The sequence below is a fragment of the Antedon mediterranea genome, chromosome 6 (assembly GCF_964355755.1).
Source record: "Antedon mediterranea chromosome 6, ecAntMedi1.1, whole genome shotgun sequence".
NCBI classification, from domain to species: Eukaryota; Metazoa; Echinodermata; class Crinoidea; order Comatulida; family Antedonidae; genus Antedon; species Antedon mediterranea.
In genome coordinates, this window is record NC_092675.1 from 31,266,480 (window position 1) to 31,284,635 (window position 18,156).

The 18,156-nt window shown below is 32.8% G+C and overlaps 2 protein-coding genes across 2 annotated transcripts in view; one reads left to right on the top strand and one right to left on the bottom strand.

The window, feature by feature from the left end:
• Positions 1-764: 764 nt before the first annotated feature.
• LOC140051314 (protein FAM241B-like) lies at positions 765-3,549 on the bottom strand. The gene is made up of 3 exons (XM_072096485.1): positions 3,482-3,549; positions 2,956-3,056; positions 765-2,439 (listed from the first exon to the last, which is right to left on the bottom strand). The coding sequence occupies exons 2-3, from the start codon at positions 3,037-3,039 to the stop codon at positions 2,062-2,064; spliced, it is 462 nt and encodes a 153-aa protein (XP_071952586.1). The 5' UTR covers positions 3,040-3,056; positions 3,482-3,549; the 3' UTR covers positions 765-2,061.
• A 1,325-nt stretch (positions 3,550-4,874) lies between these two features.
• Positions 4,875-18,156, top strand: part of LOC140052404 (disks large homolog 5-like) — a 40,470-nt gene continuing 27,188 nt past the window's right edge. The window contains exon 1 of the mRNA XM_072098014.1: positions 4,875-5,548. Coding sequence (XP_071954115.1) covers positions 5,248-5,548 — 301 coding nt within the window. The 5' untranslated portion in view covers positions 4,875-5,247. The remainder of the gene's footprint in view (positions 5,549-18,156) is intronic.

The window sequence follows — 18,156 nt, forward strand, 5'->3', positions numbered from 1 at the left end:
AAGCAATTCCATAATGTCGTTGATATGTAACCACGTTCTCTCTGATAGTTATTGTTATCTGAAACTATCAGAGAGAACGTGGTTACATATCAACGACATTATGGAATTGCTTCAATTGGTCCTCACCACCACATATTTCAGCTTCAGAGGGGATATCTACCAGCAAAATTCAGGTATGGCCATGGGTAGTCCATGTTCTCCGATTGTTGCGAATTTATTTATGGAATGGCTGGAAAATGAGGCAATAACTACAGCTCACACCGACATAAAACCGAGGATGTGGAAAAGGTATGTAGATGACATTATAACAATAATTCCCAAGGATGCGACACAACCATTATTACAACACTTAAACAAAATCGATGATGACATTAATTTCACTTGCGAAGAAATGTCCTTAACAGACAACTCTATCCCATTCTTGGATACGCTAATTTTAGTTGATGGGGAAGGCAACATCAACACTAAAGTTTTTAGGAAAGCCACCCACACAAATCAATACTTGGACTTTAACTCACATCATCCTCTACAACACAAGTTATCCGTTATCCGCACACTTCTACACAGATGTAACACGATAATCACAAATAATCCAGACAAACAGAACGAAACTGAGATGATACATACTTCACTTAAACAATGCAACTACCCTACATGGACGATTAGAAAGGTACAACGTAACCTAGATAAACAAAAAACGGACAAACAACCCGAAACAGAAGATATAAGAGGGTCGATATCCATCCCATATATTCAAGGCCTGTCAGAGAAAATCAAGAGAACATTTAAAAAATATAACATACGAACATACTTTAAACCATCTAACAAAATTAAAAACTTAATCGTCCGACCGAAAGATAAAGCATGCAAAGAGGATTCATGTGGTGTCGTCTACAAAGTGGGGTGCACCAACTGTGAGATGGTGTACATTGGGGAAACGGGTAGGGCACTCAAAACCAGAATTAAAGAGCACAAGAAAGATGTTGAGGAAAACACACAGAACATGCAGACGCGTGCATCACGGAAAGTTTCGTCCTCCATTTTACATAAATCAGCAATCACGGACCATATGACCACACACAACCACATACCTAACTGGGATAAGATAGAGATACTACACAAAGAACAAGTTTGGCTTAAACGTAAAATTAAAGAAAGCATCAGCATAAGAAAGCAAAATAAAAATACAAAGATGAATAGAGACGAAGGCGCGCACCAACTATCTCACATTTACGATCAGCTTCTGACGACGACTGGTCCCCTAGGCTACACAACAAAATCATCTAGTGGCTGGAAAGGAGACCAATCGGCGCCATAACGCATCATAGCAACTGAAGAAGTCAAGCTGACAGCTAGACGAAACTGTCTTGCCAACGTAAGTTTTATTGGTTTACTATCAAAGAACTACTTATATTATTATACGAATCGAAACCAGAAGAAATGTTTTCATAACAATACCAGATACCATAATTAAAATAAATAGCCTCGCCATTCAGGTGTGCCTTAATACAAATTATTTTCTTTTTGTTTTCAATAATCTTTCTCTTTCAACTTAATTATAATGTAGTCAACTCTACCAATACTCTATTTCTATGAAAACATGAAACTCCCTTTTCTTCAGAGCCAAAAGGCCCAACTCCTTTTTACCATTAAAACACATTCGAAATACCGGACTTTTCAGAAAACCAGACATATTAGTCCCGCCCATCAGGGGTACATATTAGTCCCGCCCATCAGGGGTACATATTAGTCCCGCCCATCAGGGGTACATATTAGTCCCGCCCATCAGGGGTATTATTGCCTGTAGCTCTAGTATTTTATTTTTTTAAATGGACCAGCTACAATGTGTGTCTAGAAAAGTCTATAGAATGCAATTCAAACTTGTTTTAATATAAATACAACCGTAATATGAAAACATTAGGTATTAGGTTCACAGCTCCTTGTGTTTTGTGCAGAATATAATTATTTGGTATCCAATGGCCCAACTGTGAAACCAATGGCATTCACAATATTCCAAAACTTAAGAACTTAGCAAAGTTAATATATAATTAATATATAATATCATCTAGGTCGTCGTGATATACTAGGACCTCCTAATCTTCTTCCTCCTCCACTACCACCTAAATTCCTACCACCCCCATTACCCCTTCCTCCACCCCTCCACCAGCTACTATTCCCTTCTCCTGTGCTGTATTTACACACAAAGAATAACAGTCCTGCAAATATGATACCAGCAAATCCTGCAAAAAGGCCGGCTAGTAGAATGCCAACACTGACAATTGGTTCCACGACATAGGGACCAGCATTCCACCGTGGGAAGCCATTATCCACGAGACGTTGATTAGCTGTATCAAAAATGGAAACTTGTCCCATCATGCCCTGTTGTTGCTGATTATCTCCTTCCTGTTGCTGAGTGTGGTCACTTTGTTGCACAGTTCCCTGAAATGGAATGTTTGAAGACTATAAGAGATATTTCAATAGTGACATAATGAAACAAGACGGTGTGAGGATGACTACGTAATGATGTATGACACATAAATCAAGCTTAGTTGTCAGTAAGCTTTATTTCGCATTTGACACTCTATTTTGTCTTATTGTGTAACTATCACTACAATTCCATAATTAACATTTATTGTATCAGTGCCTAAAATTTAAAATAACATCATTTTAATTGAATTAAATTAATCTGCAAGACCGTACTTAAGTGAGAGGTTAAAAACAGACGAGGCAAAGATGCTTAAAATAAAATTAGCAACATAAAATATTATGATCTGTGCTGGGGAATTGGGGTGCGGAGCCTTGTCTGCCTAATGCTGGCTATATGGCTCTGCTCTGTAATTTGTTTTAAATAAGTCTGAGTGCTAAAAATTCACAATTCACTTAAAATGAGAAAGGTGACAATTATTTTGCTTGTCAAGGATGTTACTATCAAAAAGTATCTCTTGGTCGTCGTACCATTCTTGGATTTCTTCTTTGTTGCCCTCCTTGTTGTGGACCATCATCATGTACAATCTCTCCATTTGGTAAGATTCTCCCCATTACAAATCCAGCGTCTCCTAAAAGGTTCCAAAATTAATATATATTGTTAAAAAGTTATCATTTATTTCAACCTTTTCACTTACTCCTGGTTAATATAGTATTAATACAAATTAACCTAAGGAAGGCTAATATTTATAAAGCACCTTTATGCCAATATTTTGAATTTCGTAGAATATTATTTATCATTAATTAATGAAATCAACTAAACGGCCGAAACGACTTGAAACATCAAAGCAGGGCCCACTCTACAGCAGCCACATACACATTTACACTGCCAACTGGGTGTCTGAGTGAGACTTACCCTAGAGTGTGCGCAGCCTATGATTAAACTGTCTGTATTTTGAAATTGATTAACACTAAAATTATAATGGATCGCAGGATCTCAATAAAAAAAAGAAAAACACATAACAAAAAATACATTATTACATAATATTGTACTTACAAAAACATAAGTATACACACGTAGTAGTTAGTACTAATAAGTACGTACTCAGCACAATGTTTACAAACATTACGAAACGTTGGTGGCGCTGTTGCGTATCAAATAATAGGAAAAATAAAAAATATCATCTCTGATCTTTGATAATTTATAAAAATGTAAATAATATGCTAATACAAAATTAACATAAGAGAAGATATAATTACAATTTTTAAATAACAATTATACTTGACAATCTTCATTATTACATATCATTAGAATTTACGTTTAACTAAATAGTAATACAGTAATGATAATTCTAACATAGGGTTTTAATATAGTGCCGCTATGTTAATTTTTCTAATAAGCGATTTATACAAAGAAGAACGAGTCGATAGAATATCCTAATAACGAAGAAAACTGAAGATTACAGAGGAAACATTTATCTGTTCCGTTTTCCAGTGAGTTGCTCCCAATGAGCTCGTCGAACAACTGCGTTTTAATTATTTTATCATTTTTACACAAAACAGATTTGTAATGTAATTGGTACAAATTAGTTATATTGGTACAAGTGACACAAAAAATGAATAATCAATATTAATGATGTTTTGAGTTTGTGAAAAGTTGAAATTAGTAATACTCTGTATTAGCCTTTGTTGGTCAATAGATAAATGAAACGATTTTCAGATTATACGATCTTTGTCGAAATGGTCAACCAAAACATTTATAGCGCCCTCTCGTACGTACATGTTAGAACTGTGTTGTTTCGTACTGTACTTTAAATAATTATAATACAGTACTTTAATTTCATATTTTAATTTTACTCTTAATTATTTTGTAGAATATTTTAATGTAAACCAGTCATTTAAATAAATCAATGCCTGCATATTATTTATAGAAAAAAGTACATAAATTCACCAATTGAACTTCAGTGCAAGCAAGACAATAATTGTCATTTCATCTCTATGGTCAAAATTGTTTGACATGATTTACGGTAAGACTTTACTGTATAATTTATTAAATGTCCCATTTCAGCAATAAGTTTTGTAAATGTAATACATTTATATCAATATGTAATTGAATTAGTTTTGTTTTGAGGAGTTTTGAGCATATACATATTAAGCAAGTGCCAGGTTGAACGTTGGGATTGTAACAGTGAGTAACTATGTCAAATTTTCAATCAAATTGCTAATTCTAGACTCGATTTCAGAGCAAATATTTAAAATTAAAAAATGAATATTCCAGAAAAAAAATTAAAAAGTTAGCGATTGAGGGCGGAGTTTACGCCAATTTTCACGCCTGCATGAACCTTATAAGGAGTGTGACGTAACGATGATTGATAGAATCGGTCTGTTGTCATTATTCATCGTCGATCTACCAAATTTAGGTCCAACAGTACAATACAAAATGGCGACAAAGCATTAAAGGACGGAAAACCGGACACTTTTTGAGAGTTGGCTAACGATATGAAGGGAAGTATGTAACCAAACTTCGGGTATTGATAAAATATAACTTTACCTTGATAAAAAGCACCTTTAAAATGCAAACCATTTTGTTATTAGAAATCGTTAGGCGAATAAAAACATCGTACTTTTACTCGTCGTAGGCGACCATTTTGGGATTTTGATTCTTTTTAGCTGGAGCTAACAGACTACTAGGGTCGTCGTACGTCCAAACACAATTATGGCCGGAGTGTTTCAGCTATGGACAGCTGACCTTATAGTTTCCATTAATAATTAACCATTCTCGGGTTATTATAACTCTACTGCTGTAAAACAAACGTTTACAAAATGGAGTTAAAACATAAAGAATTACTGCAGACTCACAGGACAAAGTTTATCCATTCTGTGGACCAAGTTGATAGATTATTGTACCCAGTGCTTCATCATAGGATTCTATCCCAGGCTGATATAACATTAATAAACCAGCAACCTACTGCCCATTCAAAGGTACAAACACTTTTGGATATTTTACCAACAAAAGGAAAAGAAGCATTTAAAACGTTATGTCTAGCTTTGGAAACCACGTATCCACATCTACTGACCGTGATGTTTTTAAGTACAGACTCACTTATGGGTGCTGGCCAACAAGGTAAGTTTCTTTTAACAATAAATATTTTTAACTTTTAATTTTATATAGATATGTTTTATCATTTTGTTTGTGTGACTTTACATTTTTGGTAAGTGTAGGCTTAAGTGCAAGACATTTAAGTTAACCCATATCCTCTAGTTTTTTTTGGAGAAACATAAAATAAAGTTTTCAATGGTGTTGTACATAGGAAATCACTTTGTTGGAGGATTATCCATTTGATGTTTAAAAGAGTTAAACATTTTACCATGTCAATTTTGTGGAGATCCATTATGAACAATGTGACCCATATGTGAAGAGCCATGGATGTGAGATTTGTAAGTTCTTAGTATACAGCATTGATGTCAATACCAAGGTGGAGAGCCATGGATGTGAGATTTGTAAGTTCTTAGTATACAACATCGATGTCAATACCAAGGTGGAGAGCCATGGATGTGAGATTTTAAGTTCTTAGTATACAGCATTGATGTCAATACCAAGGTGGAGAGCCATGGATGTGAGATTTTAAGTTCTTACAGTAGTATACAGCATCGATGTCAATACCAAGGTGGAGAGCCATCATGGATGTGAGATTTTAAGTTCTTAGTATACAGCATTGATGTCAATACCAAGGTGGAGAGCCATCATGGATGTGAGATTTTAAGTTCTTAGTATACAGCATTGATGTCAATACCAAGGTGGAGAGCCATCATGGATGTGAGATTTTAAGTTCTTAGTATACAGCATTGATGTCAATACCAAGGTGGAGAGCCATCATGGATGTGAGATTTTAAGTTCTTAGTATACAGCATCGATGTCAATACCAAGGTGGAGAGCCATGGATGTGAGATTTGTAAGTTCTTAGTATACAGCATCGATGTCAATACCAAGGTGGAGAGCCATGGATGTGAGATTTGTAAGTTCTTAGTATACAGCATCGATGTCAATACCAAGGTGGAGAGCCATGGATGTGAGATTTTAAGTTCTTAGTATACAGCATTGATGTCAATACCAATGTGGAGAGCCATCATGGATGTGAGATTTGTAAGTTCTTAGTATACAGCATTGATGTCAATACCAAGGTGGAGAGCCATGGATGTGAGATTTTTAAGTTCTTACTGCATAGCATTGGTACCACTACCAATGTTGAGAACCCATTGATAAGAGATTTAAGTTGTAGCAGTATGCCACATGTACTGTAAGTGTAAAGGTGGTATTAATAACTTTTTGGTGTCCATTGTTTCCTGGTATCCTTGTCTGCTTAGATCATAACCAACTGTCTAATTTATTTTTAACCTATATTGAGTACAAACAGTAGATAGAATCAATCTTTTTCTCATTTTTATTACACACTACGTTACATTACTTTTAAGATATAAGTTTTCAGTGCTTAAACATATCACACCTCTGCACCCATAACTACAGTACATTTGGTACTTTTTGGAGATTGTAATGAAAATGTCATGGTTACAGACATGACTGACATGGTCTGTAAACCTTGCTAAAAAAATTTTTTTTTCATCATTGCTAAATATTTGATTAGTCAGTTCAATTATACTGTATTAGCAAAGACAAATGGTTTTCACACATTAATTGCAGTTTATTCTATTCACAGTATGCATTCTGAATATATTAATTGTATAGAAATGTTGACTTGTTACAGCCAGTCAGCCAGTCCACAGATTAAGTCAATGTGTACATAAGGATGCTTTATCATTAATAGCAAATCACAATAGACAGACCAGGATGTTTACATTTAAACAAACGCTATGTTTGCATGTTACATTGTTATTCAAAATTTAACATCATTTTTTCTCATCGTTTGGTTTTACAATTTATGTGTGTGTCCAGACACTCTGAAATTAGATAATAATATTCAAAACTCATACAATTCTTTCCTTTTGAATCAATAAAGACATTTTTTTCTTATATTTTTTTTAAACGATAATGAATAAAGTAAAGTAAAACATAGAAATTTACATTTGCAGTTTGTGTGCATGCAGAATGTTTTCCCTTCTAACATTTAATTTGAATAATATCCCTAACCCCTGTACATTACAGTAAGTAAAACATACTCAATGACATAATATTTCAGCCTACAATGCAGTGTACAGTATGTGTACATTCATCTGTGTCTATAATTAAAGAACATCAACTTCACAGTTTTTGTCTTTAGAAATATGAAAGAATGTGCATTAACACTTTGACTGCCAAACACGAAGATCTTCGTTTTTGGAAACACAACGCTTGACTGCCAAACACGAAGATCTTCGTTTTTCGCGTTTTTTTACGAAATCCGGTAGATAGGTTAATTATTGGTATATACTATAAATATGGACACTATATTCGGTCTGGACCGTGAATATTTTTCTTTTTGAAAGTAACTAATCTGGTTACGAACGATTGTCAAAATGGTACCTGTCGAAATAACATACACCGCGCATCACAGTAGCGCGTACAGCGATGGTTTGGCGCATTGTGTATCGGTCGCGCGCTAGCTATGCCGCCGAAGCATTACAAAGGTTTATGTGGATTGGCATGTTTGTTATCTGAATAAAAAATAATGGATGAATTTTCAATATGAAGTCTTTAATTTTATTATTGTATGTATACCCTAATTGTTTTGGTGTTTCACTGTAAGTGGCCGAGTTTCACGCAACAAATTTGTTTAGAAATTGTATGAATATTATCATCAGTTTACTAGCTAGGCTAGTAGTACTAGGCTAGCTAGGCTATAGCCTAGGCCTAGTCGTAAAACGGTTCCGGACCAACTTTAGGCCTGGTGTCTTTACTATGTGGATTTTGGCGAAACATTGATGTAAGATTTATGATTTATAAAATATAATAAATTTTTCGATAGGGATAACTTGTTTTTATAGGCCTACTGGTGCCGTGTAAGTAACTTTTTCGTTGTTTGTTGATCTCACCGGGCGATATTTTCATAATTGTGATGTCTTGCACAAATCGCGAATATCGCGACTTTCTTGCGCGAAACTACGAAAAACTCAAAAAGTGCTTTACTTTCATTTTATTATTACGATTTACATATTGCGATTTGAAAATCGTTCTTGGTACCATTGTAAAGCTAAAATCTTTATGATTATTTTAGTCTAAATTACATGTAAATCAGATCACATACATAGTATCAGCTTTAATAAAAACATCGAATTGGGCTATAAACGCTGGCGGTGGCAGTTTCTAACTGGAAACACCTCTGGCAGTCAAAGTGTTAAAGTCCATTGCAAGATGATGGAATGAATTATAAATTGAAATTGAAATTTGCTTTTTAAACATCCCAGTTTTTCAGCGTTCTGTAATAGTCAGCACTACAGTATTGTATTTTATCATTTTTTTATATTGTATGTGCTGAATACATTGTACACAGTACAGTAGAATAAACGTTATGTGCTGAATACATTGTACACAGTACAGTAGAATAAACGTTATGTGCTGAATACATTGTACACAGTACAGTAGAATAAACGTTATGTGCTGAATACATTGTACACAGTACAGTAGAATAAACGTTATGTGCTGAATACATTGTACACAGTACAGTAGAATAAACGTTATGTGCTGAATACATTGTACACAGTACAGTAGAATAAACGTTATGTGCTGAATACATTGTACACAGTACAGTAGAATAAACGTTATGTGCTGAATACATTGTACACAGTACAGTAGAATAAACGTTATGTGCTGAATACATTGTACACAGTACAGTAGAATAAACGTTATGTGCTGAATACATTGTACACAGTACAGTAGAATAAACGTTATGTGCTGAATACATTGTACACAGTACAGTAGAATAAACGTTATGTGCTGAATACATTGTACACAGTACAGTAGAATAAACGTTATGTGCTGAATACATTGTACACAGTACAGTAGAATAAACGTTATGTGCTGAATACATTGTACACAGTACAGTAGAATAAACGTTATGTGCTGAATACATTGTACACAGTACAGTAGAATAAACGTTATGTGCTGAATACATTGTACATAGTACAGTAGAATAAACGTTATGTGCTGAATACATTGTACACAGTACAGTAGAATAAACGTTATGTGCTGAATACATTGTACATAGTACAGTAGAATAAACGTTATGTGCTGAATACATTGTACACAGTACAGTAGAATAAACGTTATGTGCTGAATACATTGTACACAGTACAGTAGAATAAACGTTATGTGCTGAATACATTGTACACAGTACAGTAGAATAAACGTTATGTGCTGAATACATTGTACATAGTACAGTAGAATAAACGTTATGTGCTGAATACATTGTACACAGTACAGTAGAATAAACGTTATGTGCTGAATACATTGTACACAGTACAGTAGAATAAACGTTATGTGCTGAATACATTGTACACAGTACAGTAGAATAAACGTTATGTGCTGAATACATTGTACACAGTACAGTAGAATAAACGTTATGTGCTGAATACATTGTACACAGTACAGTAGAATAAACGTTATGTGCTGAATACATTGTACACAGTACAGTAGAATAAACGTTATGTGCTGAATACATTGTACACAGTACAGTAGAATAAACGTTATGTGCTGAATACATTGTACATAGTACAGTAGAATAAACGTTATGTGCTGAATACATTGTACATAGTACAGTAGAATAAACGTTATGTGCTGAATACATTGTACATAGTACAGTAGAATAAACGTTATGTGCTGAATACATTGTACACAGTACAGTAGAATAAACGTTATGTGCTGAATACATTGTACACAGTACAGTAGAATAAACGTTATGTGCTGAATACATTGTACACAGTACAGTAGAATAAACGTTATGTGCTGAATACATTGTACACAGTACAGTAGAATAAACGTTATGTGCTGAATACATTGTACATAGTACAGTAGAATAAACGTTATGTGCTGAATACATTGTACATAGTACAGTAGAATAAACGTTATGTGCTGAATACATTGTACACAGTACAGTAGAATAAACGTTATGTGCTGAATACATTGTACACAGTACAGTAGAATAAACGTTATGTGCTGAATACATTGTACACAGTACAGTAGAATAAACGTTATGTGCTGAATACATTGTACACAGTACAGTAGAATAAACGTTATGTGCTGAATACATTGTACATAGTACAGTAGAATAAACGTTATGTGCTGAATACATTGTACATAGTACAGTAGAATAAACGTTATGTGCTGAATACATTGTACACAGTACAGTAGAATAAACGTTATGTGCTGAATACATTGTACATAGTACAGTAGAATAAACGTTATGTGCTGAATACATTGTACACAGTACAGTAGAATAAACGTTATGTGCTGAATACATTGTACATAGTACAGTAGAATAAACGTTATGTGCTGAATACATTGTACATAGTACAGTAGAATAAACGTTATGTGCTGAATACATTGTACACAGTACAGTAGAATAAACGTTTGGTAAATGAATTATTTATTCAATTCAACTTGTGGGTTTTTCCAGTTTAAGCAAACAAAGCAAAACAACTGTTAATTTCATTTATTGCATTTCAAAATACTTTCCTTTATAAATGTGTATAATCCATCCTGTAATCATAAGTATTTAAAAAAGAAATAATTGTTTTATAAACAAAACCTGTTTTTTGGTATTATTTCAACACCAGCTGTATGTTTCTTTGTATTGTGTAGTTGATGCAGGTTTGTCACCAGGACGCAGCATAATTACGTTTTCAGTTGGATGAACATTTACCACAAACAACTCAACTTAAGTATAGGTACTACCGTAAATGATACAACTTAAGTAATAGCTACTAACCGTAATTTATAACAACTTAAGTAATACAGTAGGTATTGCCGTAATTGATATACAACTGAAGTAATAGGTACTGCAGTAATTGATATACAACTGAAGTAATAGGTACTGCAGTAATTGATAATAACGTTTAATATGATAGTAACGCTATACAGGTATTATCAAATACTGATATTTTTTGTTTGAATGGTCAACAAGTCAATTTTTCAAAATTTAAAGGAAACAATACAAAATTTAAATAAATTATCAGACCATCTGAAAATTAATAAATAAACTTCATTTTAAACAAGAAAACCTGATTCAACTGGTACTGTAGTGAAATAATATTCTGAATTTACTTGTTTTACACTTCTTTTTCAAAATGTTCACTTTGTTATAAAATGGTCTAATTTTGTACAGTATTGTAATTGTTATTGAATCGGCCAAAATATCAATGATTATAGTGAAATCCATTCAAAATCAGATTTTATATATTCACAAGATACAGTACATTTTATCTCAATTTATAACATGAAAAATAGCTGCCACAAATAAGGCAATACTGAAATCAGGATTCTAGACCTGTGCATCCAGCTGCACAGAAGAACAACTGATCACATTTTTATGCTAATAATGTTCATCATCGATAGTGACCATATATGGTGGTGCCCGCGTTATATCCAATAAATTACATTCGGCAGCAAAATATTACATTTAGTAGCCACAATTTTCATTTCCGTATATAATTTTCATTATGATATTTCATGTTGAATTGTACCACATCTTAATGTGTTGACATCATTAAAGACATTTTAGAATTTGTTTCAGCCATCCATATATCCACCCACATGCATCGTGGGATAAACTGAGCCTAATGTTGTTGGCAGTACATCAAATAGACTTTGACCTTGCAACTATTGTAGTGTTAACAATGGTAAACTGCTGGATGTGTATATTGATTCATGTGTTAATACACCTTAGAAATAACCTGTATTTAAATATAAGGCCTTAAACATTGTGAGGCGGTTTCCAAAACAGTACTGTACTTCAAAATGCTGTGTTTATAGAGTAATAATGCAATATATTTTCCAGAACTGTGTTCTCTTAGATCCTTTGAAGACATAGTTTCTGTAACTAACAGAAAGCTGTACTCATCAGGGATGTAGCCATAATAAATATATAGTTGTCCGGATTTCGCAAGAAAAGGGAATAATTTGGCTTGTCAAAGGCCTCTGTGAAAAGGTGGTCAGGTTGAAACCTTACCAACCGGTACTGGTTGCTACGGCCCTGATCATACACAAGATACAGTAACAACAACACTCATAGATTAACACTTTATTCCCTCATATATCTTTCTATAAGATGACCATGCTTGAACCTATCTTAAATACAAGCACACACACATTTGCTAGACCACTCCCGTTAGTATGTTTACATGGAGGATTAACATTTGATGGGACGGTACTTCAAAATAAAATTGGAGATAGAATCCTAAATACTTAATTAATTAAAAATGTAAGGTTCTTCGTAATTACAGCCTAATAGGATTAATAATAGATTTGGCAGTTTGAGTTAAATGTGGAGTTATCGGACTAGTTCATTGTCGTAGGGGAAGTTTTTGTATCTCTCCTTCAGAAAAACTAGATTATTTCCAGTTTATCCATGTATGCGCCACTGACTATAACTTCTTGTGCAATTTTGTTTTTTTTGAAACGATGATATTTTACTGCACTATAGCTGTCCCATCAAAATAGAACCGTACATTATGTAATTGTTGCTTTTAAAGACCTGGTTTACTATACCACAATTTAAGCCAAGATTGGCATCCTCTGGAATCAATCAAAATACTTTGCTTTTATTTGTCAGAATGTTTCATTGTATATTACACAGGTTTATTCTAAACTATAATAATTTTTAAATATAATTAATTATCTAGTTTAAATGGATATCATTATCAATAGTGTGTTTTACAGCTGGTGACATGTTTGTGCTCAGTTTAGGTTTCATTTTCACAGACACATATCTTTAGTTCTGTTGACTTTCCATGATCATATTGTCAGTCTCTATGATATTATATCTATATAATAATACATCTGCGTTTTCCATTTAATAACACACACACAGGCCTACACATTAAATGATAAATCCAAAGGACCATTTTTTGTTTATTTTCTGGCTTATTGATCATTTCTCCTGTTCATTTTGCTGTTTAGCCTAACTTTGATGACTAGGTATATAATGAAATCAATTTGCAATGCAATATCCCTGAAGCACTGGCATTATTTGTTAACCTCAAAGTGTATTACACACCATTACCTTGTTAATGAAAGGTAAACGTCTACAAAATACTGGGAAAATCTCCAATTAGCAGTTGTACTGAATCCTACAAGGCGAGCAACCTGCTAGGCTATAGTCACCTATTCTTGTTTTCATTCTTGCTTTCAGATGGCAGCCCAGGCCAAGGCCATTGCTTACAGCTTCTAGCAACTTTTTTCATATAATGATAGGCTTTTGTACAATATGACCCTAAAATACTGTATACCCTATGTATGAACAATAGCAATAGCTTTTTACATTGACAGTTTGTCTCCAATTCAAGATATTCTACTGCTTTATATGTCAAAGTCTTGGTTGCCTAAACAGTTCAAAAATTGTAAAAACTCAATTCACAATTTAATGTCTACATTTGTTATATAAAAGTAGTAGTTTAAAACAAACATGGTACAGTTTTTTTTACTACATTTCAAATATTAAAATAATATATTCCTCAAATGATTTGCTGTTTCATATGTTAAATATTCATATTTTACGTAAAATACTGTACATTTGATTTTTTTAATTTTTCCATGATTTTTTTTTTAATAGAAAAATAAAAGTGTAATTTAGCGTAATATAATTCGTGCTATAATTCACTAATTTTCTTGCTAATATTATGTGATAAATTAGCCTGAGTGTCCCCGAGACTGTTAGGTTTGGTTCCATTCATATAAAACGAATTACTTCCATTAAACATACCCTATTCAGGTAGAAATTGTATGAATAAAAGACGAAGTAGCCCCTTGTTAATGAGAACTTAGGTGGGAACTTAAAGTGTAGTTCAAGTTTATCACGGGACAAAGGAATATTGTTTGAAGTAGGTATTTGTAGTGTTTAAGATTTCTTAAGCTATTGTGTTGTAGTGCTACCAGGTGCTGTATATAACACCAGTATTGCCTAATGTATGGATTAATTATCATTCACAATTGTTTTGTTTGAATGAGGTGGGTTTTAATTTTCTTTTTTTACTTGAATCTCATTTTAAGATATAAGGCATTTATCCTAAATAAGCAAATTGACTTTAAGTTGGCTTTTCATGTAATTTTTATTGTACTAATCTTCCTATAAATTACTGTACATTATTTTCTACAATTAAATATGGTATGGTTTAATTACTGTACAGTATTTTCTACAATTATGGTATGGTTTAATTACTGATACAGTATTTTCTACAATTATGGTATGGTTTAATTACTGATACAGTATTTTCTACAATTATGGTATGGTTTAATTACTGTACAGTATTTTCTACAATTATGGTATGGTTTAATTACTGTACAGTATTTTCTACAATTATGGTATGGTTTAATTGTTGTACAGTATTTTCTACAATTATGGTATGGTTTAATTACTGTACAGTATTTTCTACAATTATGGTATGGTTTAATTACTGTACAGTATTTTCTACAATTATGGTATGGTTTAATTACTGTACAGTATTTTCTACAATTATGGTATGGTTTAATTACTGATACAGTATTTTCTACAATTATGGTATGGTTTAATTACTGTACAGTATTTTCTACAATTATGGTATGGTTTAATTACTGATACAGTATTTTCTACAATTATGGTATGGTTTAATTACATTAACGCATACGTGCCAACACTCTTGTTTTGGCCGGGAGACTCCCGTATTTAGGCTCGTCTCCCGGCCAAATATTGTGCTCACGTTTTTCCACATTTTCTCCCGTAATTAAGTTATTTTTTAATATTGTTTTTTGATGTTATCTTGTCTTATATGTATTTTCTTGTTTTTCCATTTTTACTGCGTCCAACTTAATGATATATTGTACTAGGCCCAACCACTCACTTTTTCAGTTAATTCGGATTGGACCCCATTGGAAATAAGTTTACTTTTTATTTGTCGACTTAATGGGTTATCCTGGTATTCTTTTTGTATATTGTATTTTTTAACTTTTGTGTATGAATATCGAATAAAATCAATCAATCAATTACAAAGACTAAATTTTGATAAATGTAACAACAAGGTTTAAAACCAGCGTGTATTATACATGCATTGATTATAGTAGGTTTGGTTTAGTATGATTTAATTGCTGTTATTAAATTTGATTGTTTCTAAACTGATTTCCTGTATTGGTTTATCTTTATAAGAATTAGTACTCTCTATTGATGGTTAAAACTTGTATTGATATTTTTTACACTTTTTTATCAATTGTACTGTGAATTGAGATGTATAATGTAATGTGCTACAAATAAATTAATGATTCAATTAAATAGTTTAAATAAAATTTATTGTTTTTTATTCTGTCCTAATATTCCATTTATATTTTCTATTTTTATTTATTCAAGATGGGCATTTCTACCTTGTGGCACATAATTTTAAATTTTACATTTGATCAACATTCAAATTAACTAGAGTACATTTCTAAATTGTCAATTTTGAAATAAACCTTACATAATACGATAGATTTCATGTCACAAAAAGCCAGCCAATACACCAGAAACCTAATCAATTTATTAGTTGATTTTTCTGTATCCAAATTATGCCAAATTCTCTGAGGATTTGTAAAGCTGTTGAGGCCTGACTAAAATGTATCGATAATGTAAACCCTTGAGTGGACGCTAACACCTAGTTGCATATTAAGGAATATATTCAAAGCTTTACTTATTGATTGCAAACTGAAATCAGATTTAATTTACATACTTATTTCTACATATTGTGTTAAATAATTTCATAAATGATGGATTTGTGTCATTGAAGGCAAGAAGTGAAATATTGTTGTAGCATAGTGAATATTAAATCATATTTATAAATCTCTGTCTACACTATCAAACTAGTTTGACAAAAACAGTGTGATGTACCCAAATATGTTGGCAATATGCCCAAATATGGTAGTGATACATCATCATCATCATGTTTATATATGGTAGTGATACATCATCATCATCATGTCCATATATGGTAGTGATACATCATCATCATCATGTCTATATATGGTAGTGATACATCATCATCATCATGTCCATATATGGTAGTGATACATCATCATCATCATGTCCATATATGGTAGTGATACATCATCATCACCATGTCCATATATGGTAGTGATACATCATCATCACCATGTCCATATATGGTAGTGATACATCATCATCATCATGTCCATATATGGTAGTGATACATCATCATCATCATGTCCATATATGGTAGTGATACATCATCATCACCATGTCCATATATGGTAGTGATACATCATCATCATCATGTCCATATATGGTAGTGATACATCATCATCATCATGTCCAAATATGGTAGTGATACATCATCATCATCATGTCCAAATATGGTAGTGATACATCATCATCATCATGTCCATATATGGTAGTGATACATCATCATCATCATGTCCATATATGGTAGTGATACATCATCATCATCATGTCCATATATGGTAGTGATACATCATCATCACCATGTCCATATATGGTAGTGATACATCATCATCATCATGTCCATATATGGTAGTGATACATCATCATCATCATGTCCATATATGGTAGTGATACATCATCATCATCATGTCCATATATGGTAGTGATACATCATCATCATCATGTCCATATATGGTAGTGATACATCATCATCATCATGTCCATATATGGTAGTGATACATCATCATCATCATGTCTATATATGGTAGTGATACATCATCATCATCATGTCTATATATGGTAGTGATACATCATCATCATCATGTCCATATATGGTAGTGATACATCATCATCATCATGTCCATATATGGTAGTGATACATCATCATCATCATGTCCATATATGGTAGTGATACATCATCATCATCATGTCCATATATGGTAGTGATACATCATCATCATCATGTCCATATATGGTAGTGATACATCATCATCATCATGTCCATATATGGTAGTGATACATCATCATCATCATGTCCATATATGGTAGTGATACATCATCATCATCATGTCCATATATGGTAGTGATACATCATCATCATCATGTCCATATATGGTAGTGATACATCATCATCATCATGTCCAAATATGGTAGTGATACATCATCATCATCATGTCCATATATGGTAGTGATACATCATCATCATCATGTCCATATATGGTAGTGATACATCATCATCATCATGTCCATATATGGTAGTGATACATCATCATCATCATGTCCATATATGGTAGTGATACATCATCATCATCATGTCCATATATGGTAGTGATACATCATCATCATCATGTCCATATATGGTAGTGATACATCATCATCATCATGTCCATATATGGTAGTGATACATCATCATCATCATGTCCATATATGGTAGTGATACATCATCATCATCATGTCCATATATGGTAGTGATACATCATCATCATCATGTCCATATATGGTAGTGATACATCATCATCATCATGTCCATATATGGTAGTGATACATCATCATCATCATGTCCATATATGGTAGTGATACATCATCATATTTGGGCAAATCACATTTTTTTTGATAGTGTAGAAAG

Excerpts from the sequence above, each read along its gene's own strand:
- LOC140051314 (XM_072096485.1), bottom strand. The coding sequence starts at position 3,039 with ATGGGGAGAATCTTACCAAATGGAGAGATTGTACATGATGATGGTCCA. Across the intron at positions 2,440-2,955 it reads AAAGAAGAAATCCAAGAATG|GGAACTGTGCAACAAAGTGA; the intron begins GTACGACGACCA and ends ATTCCATTTCAG.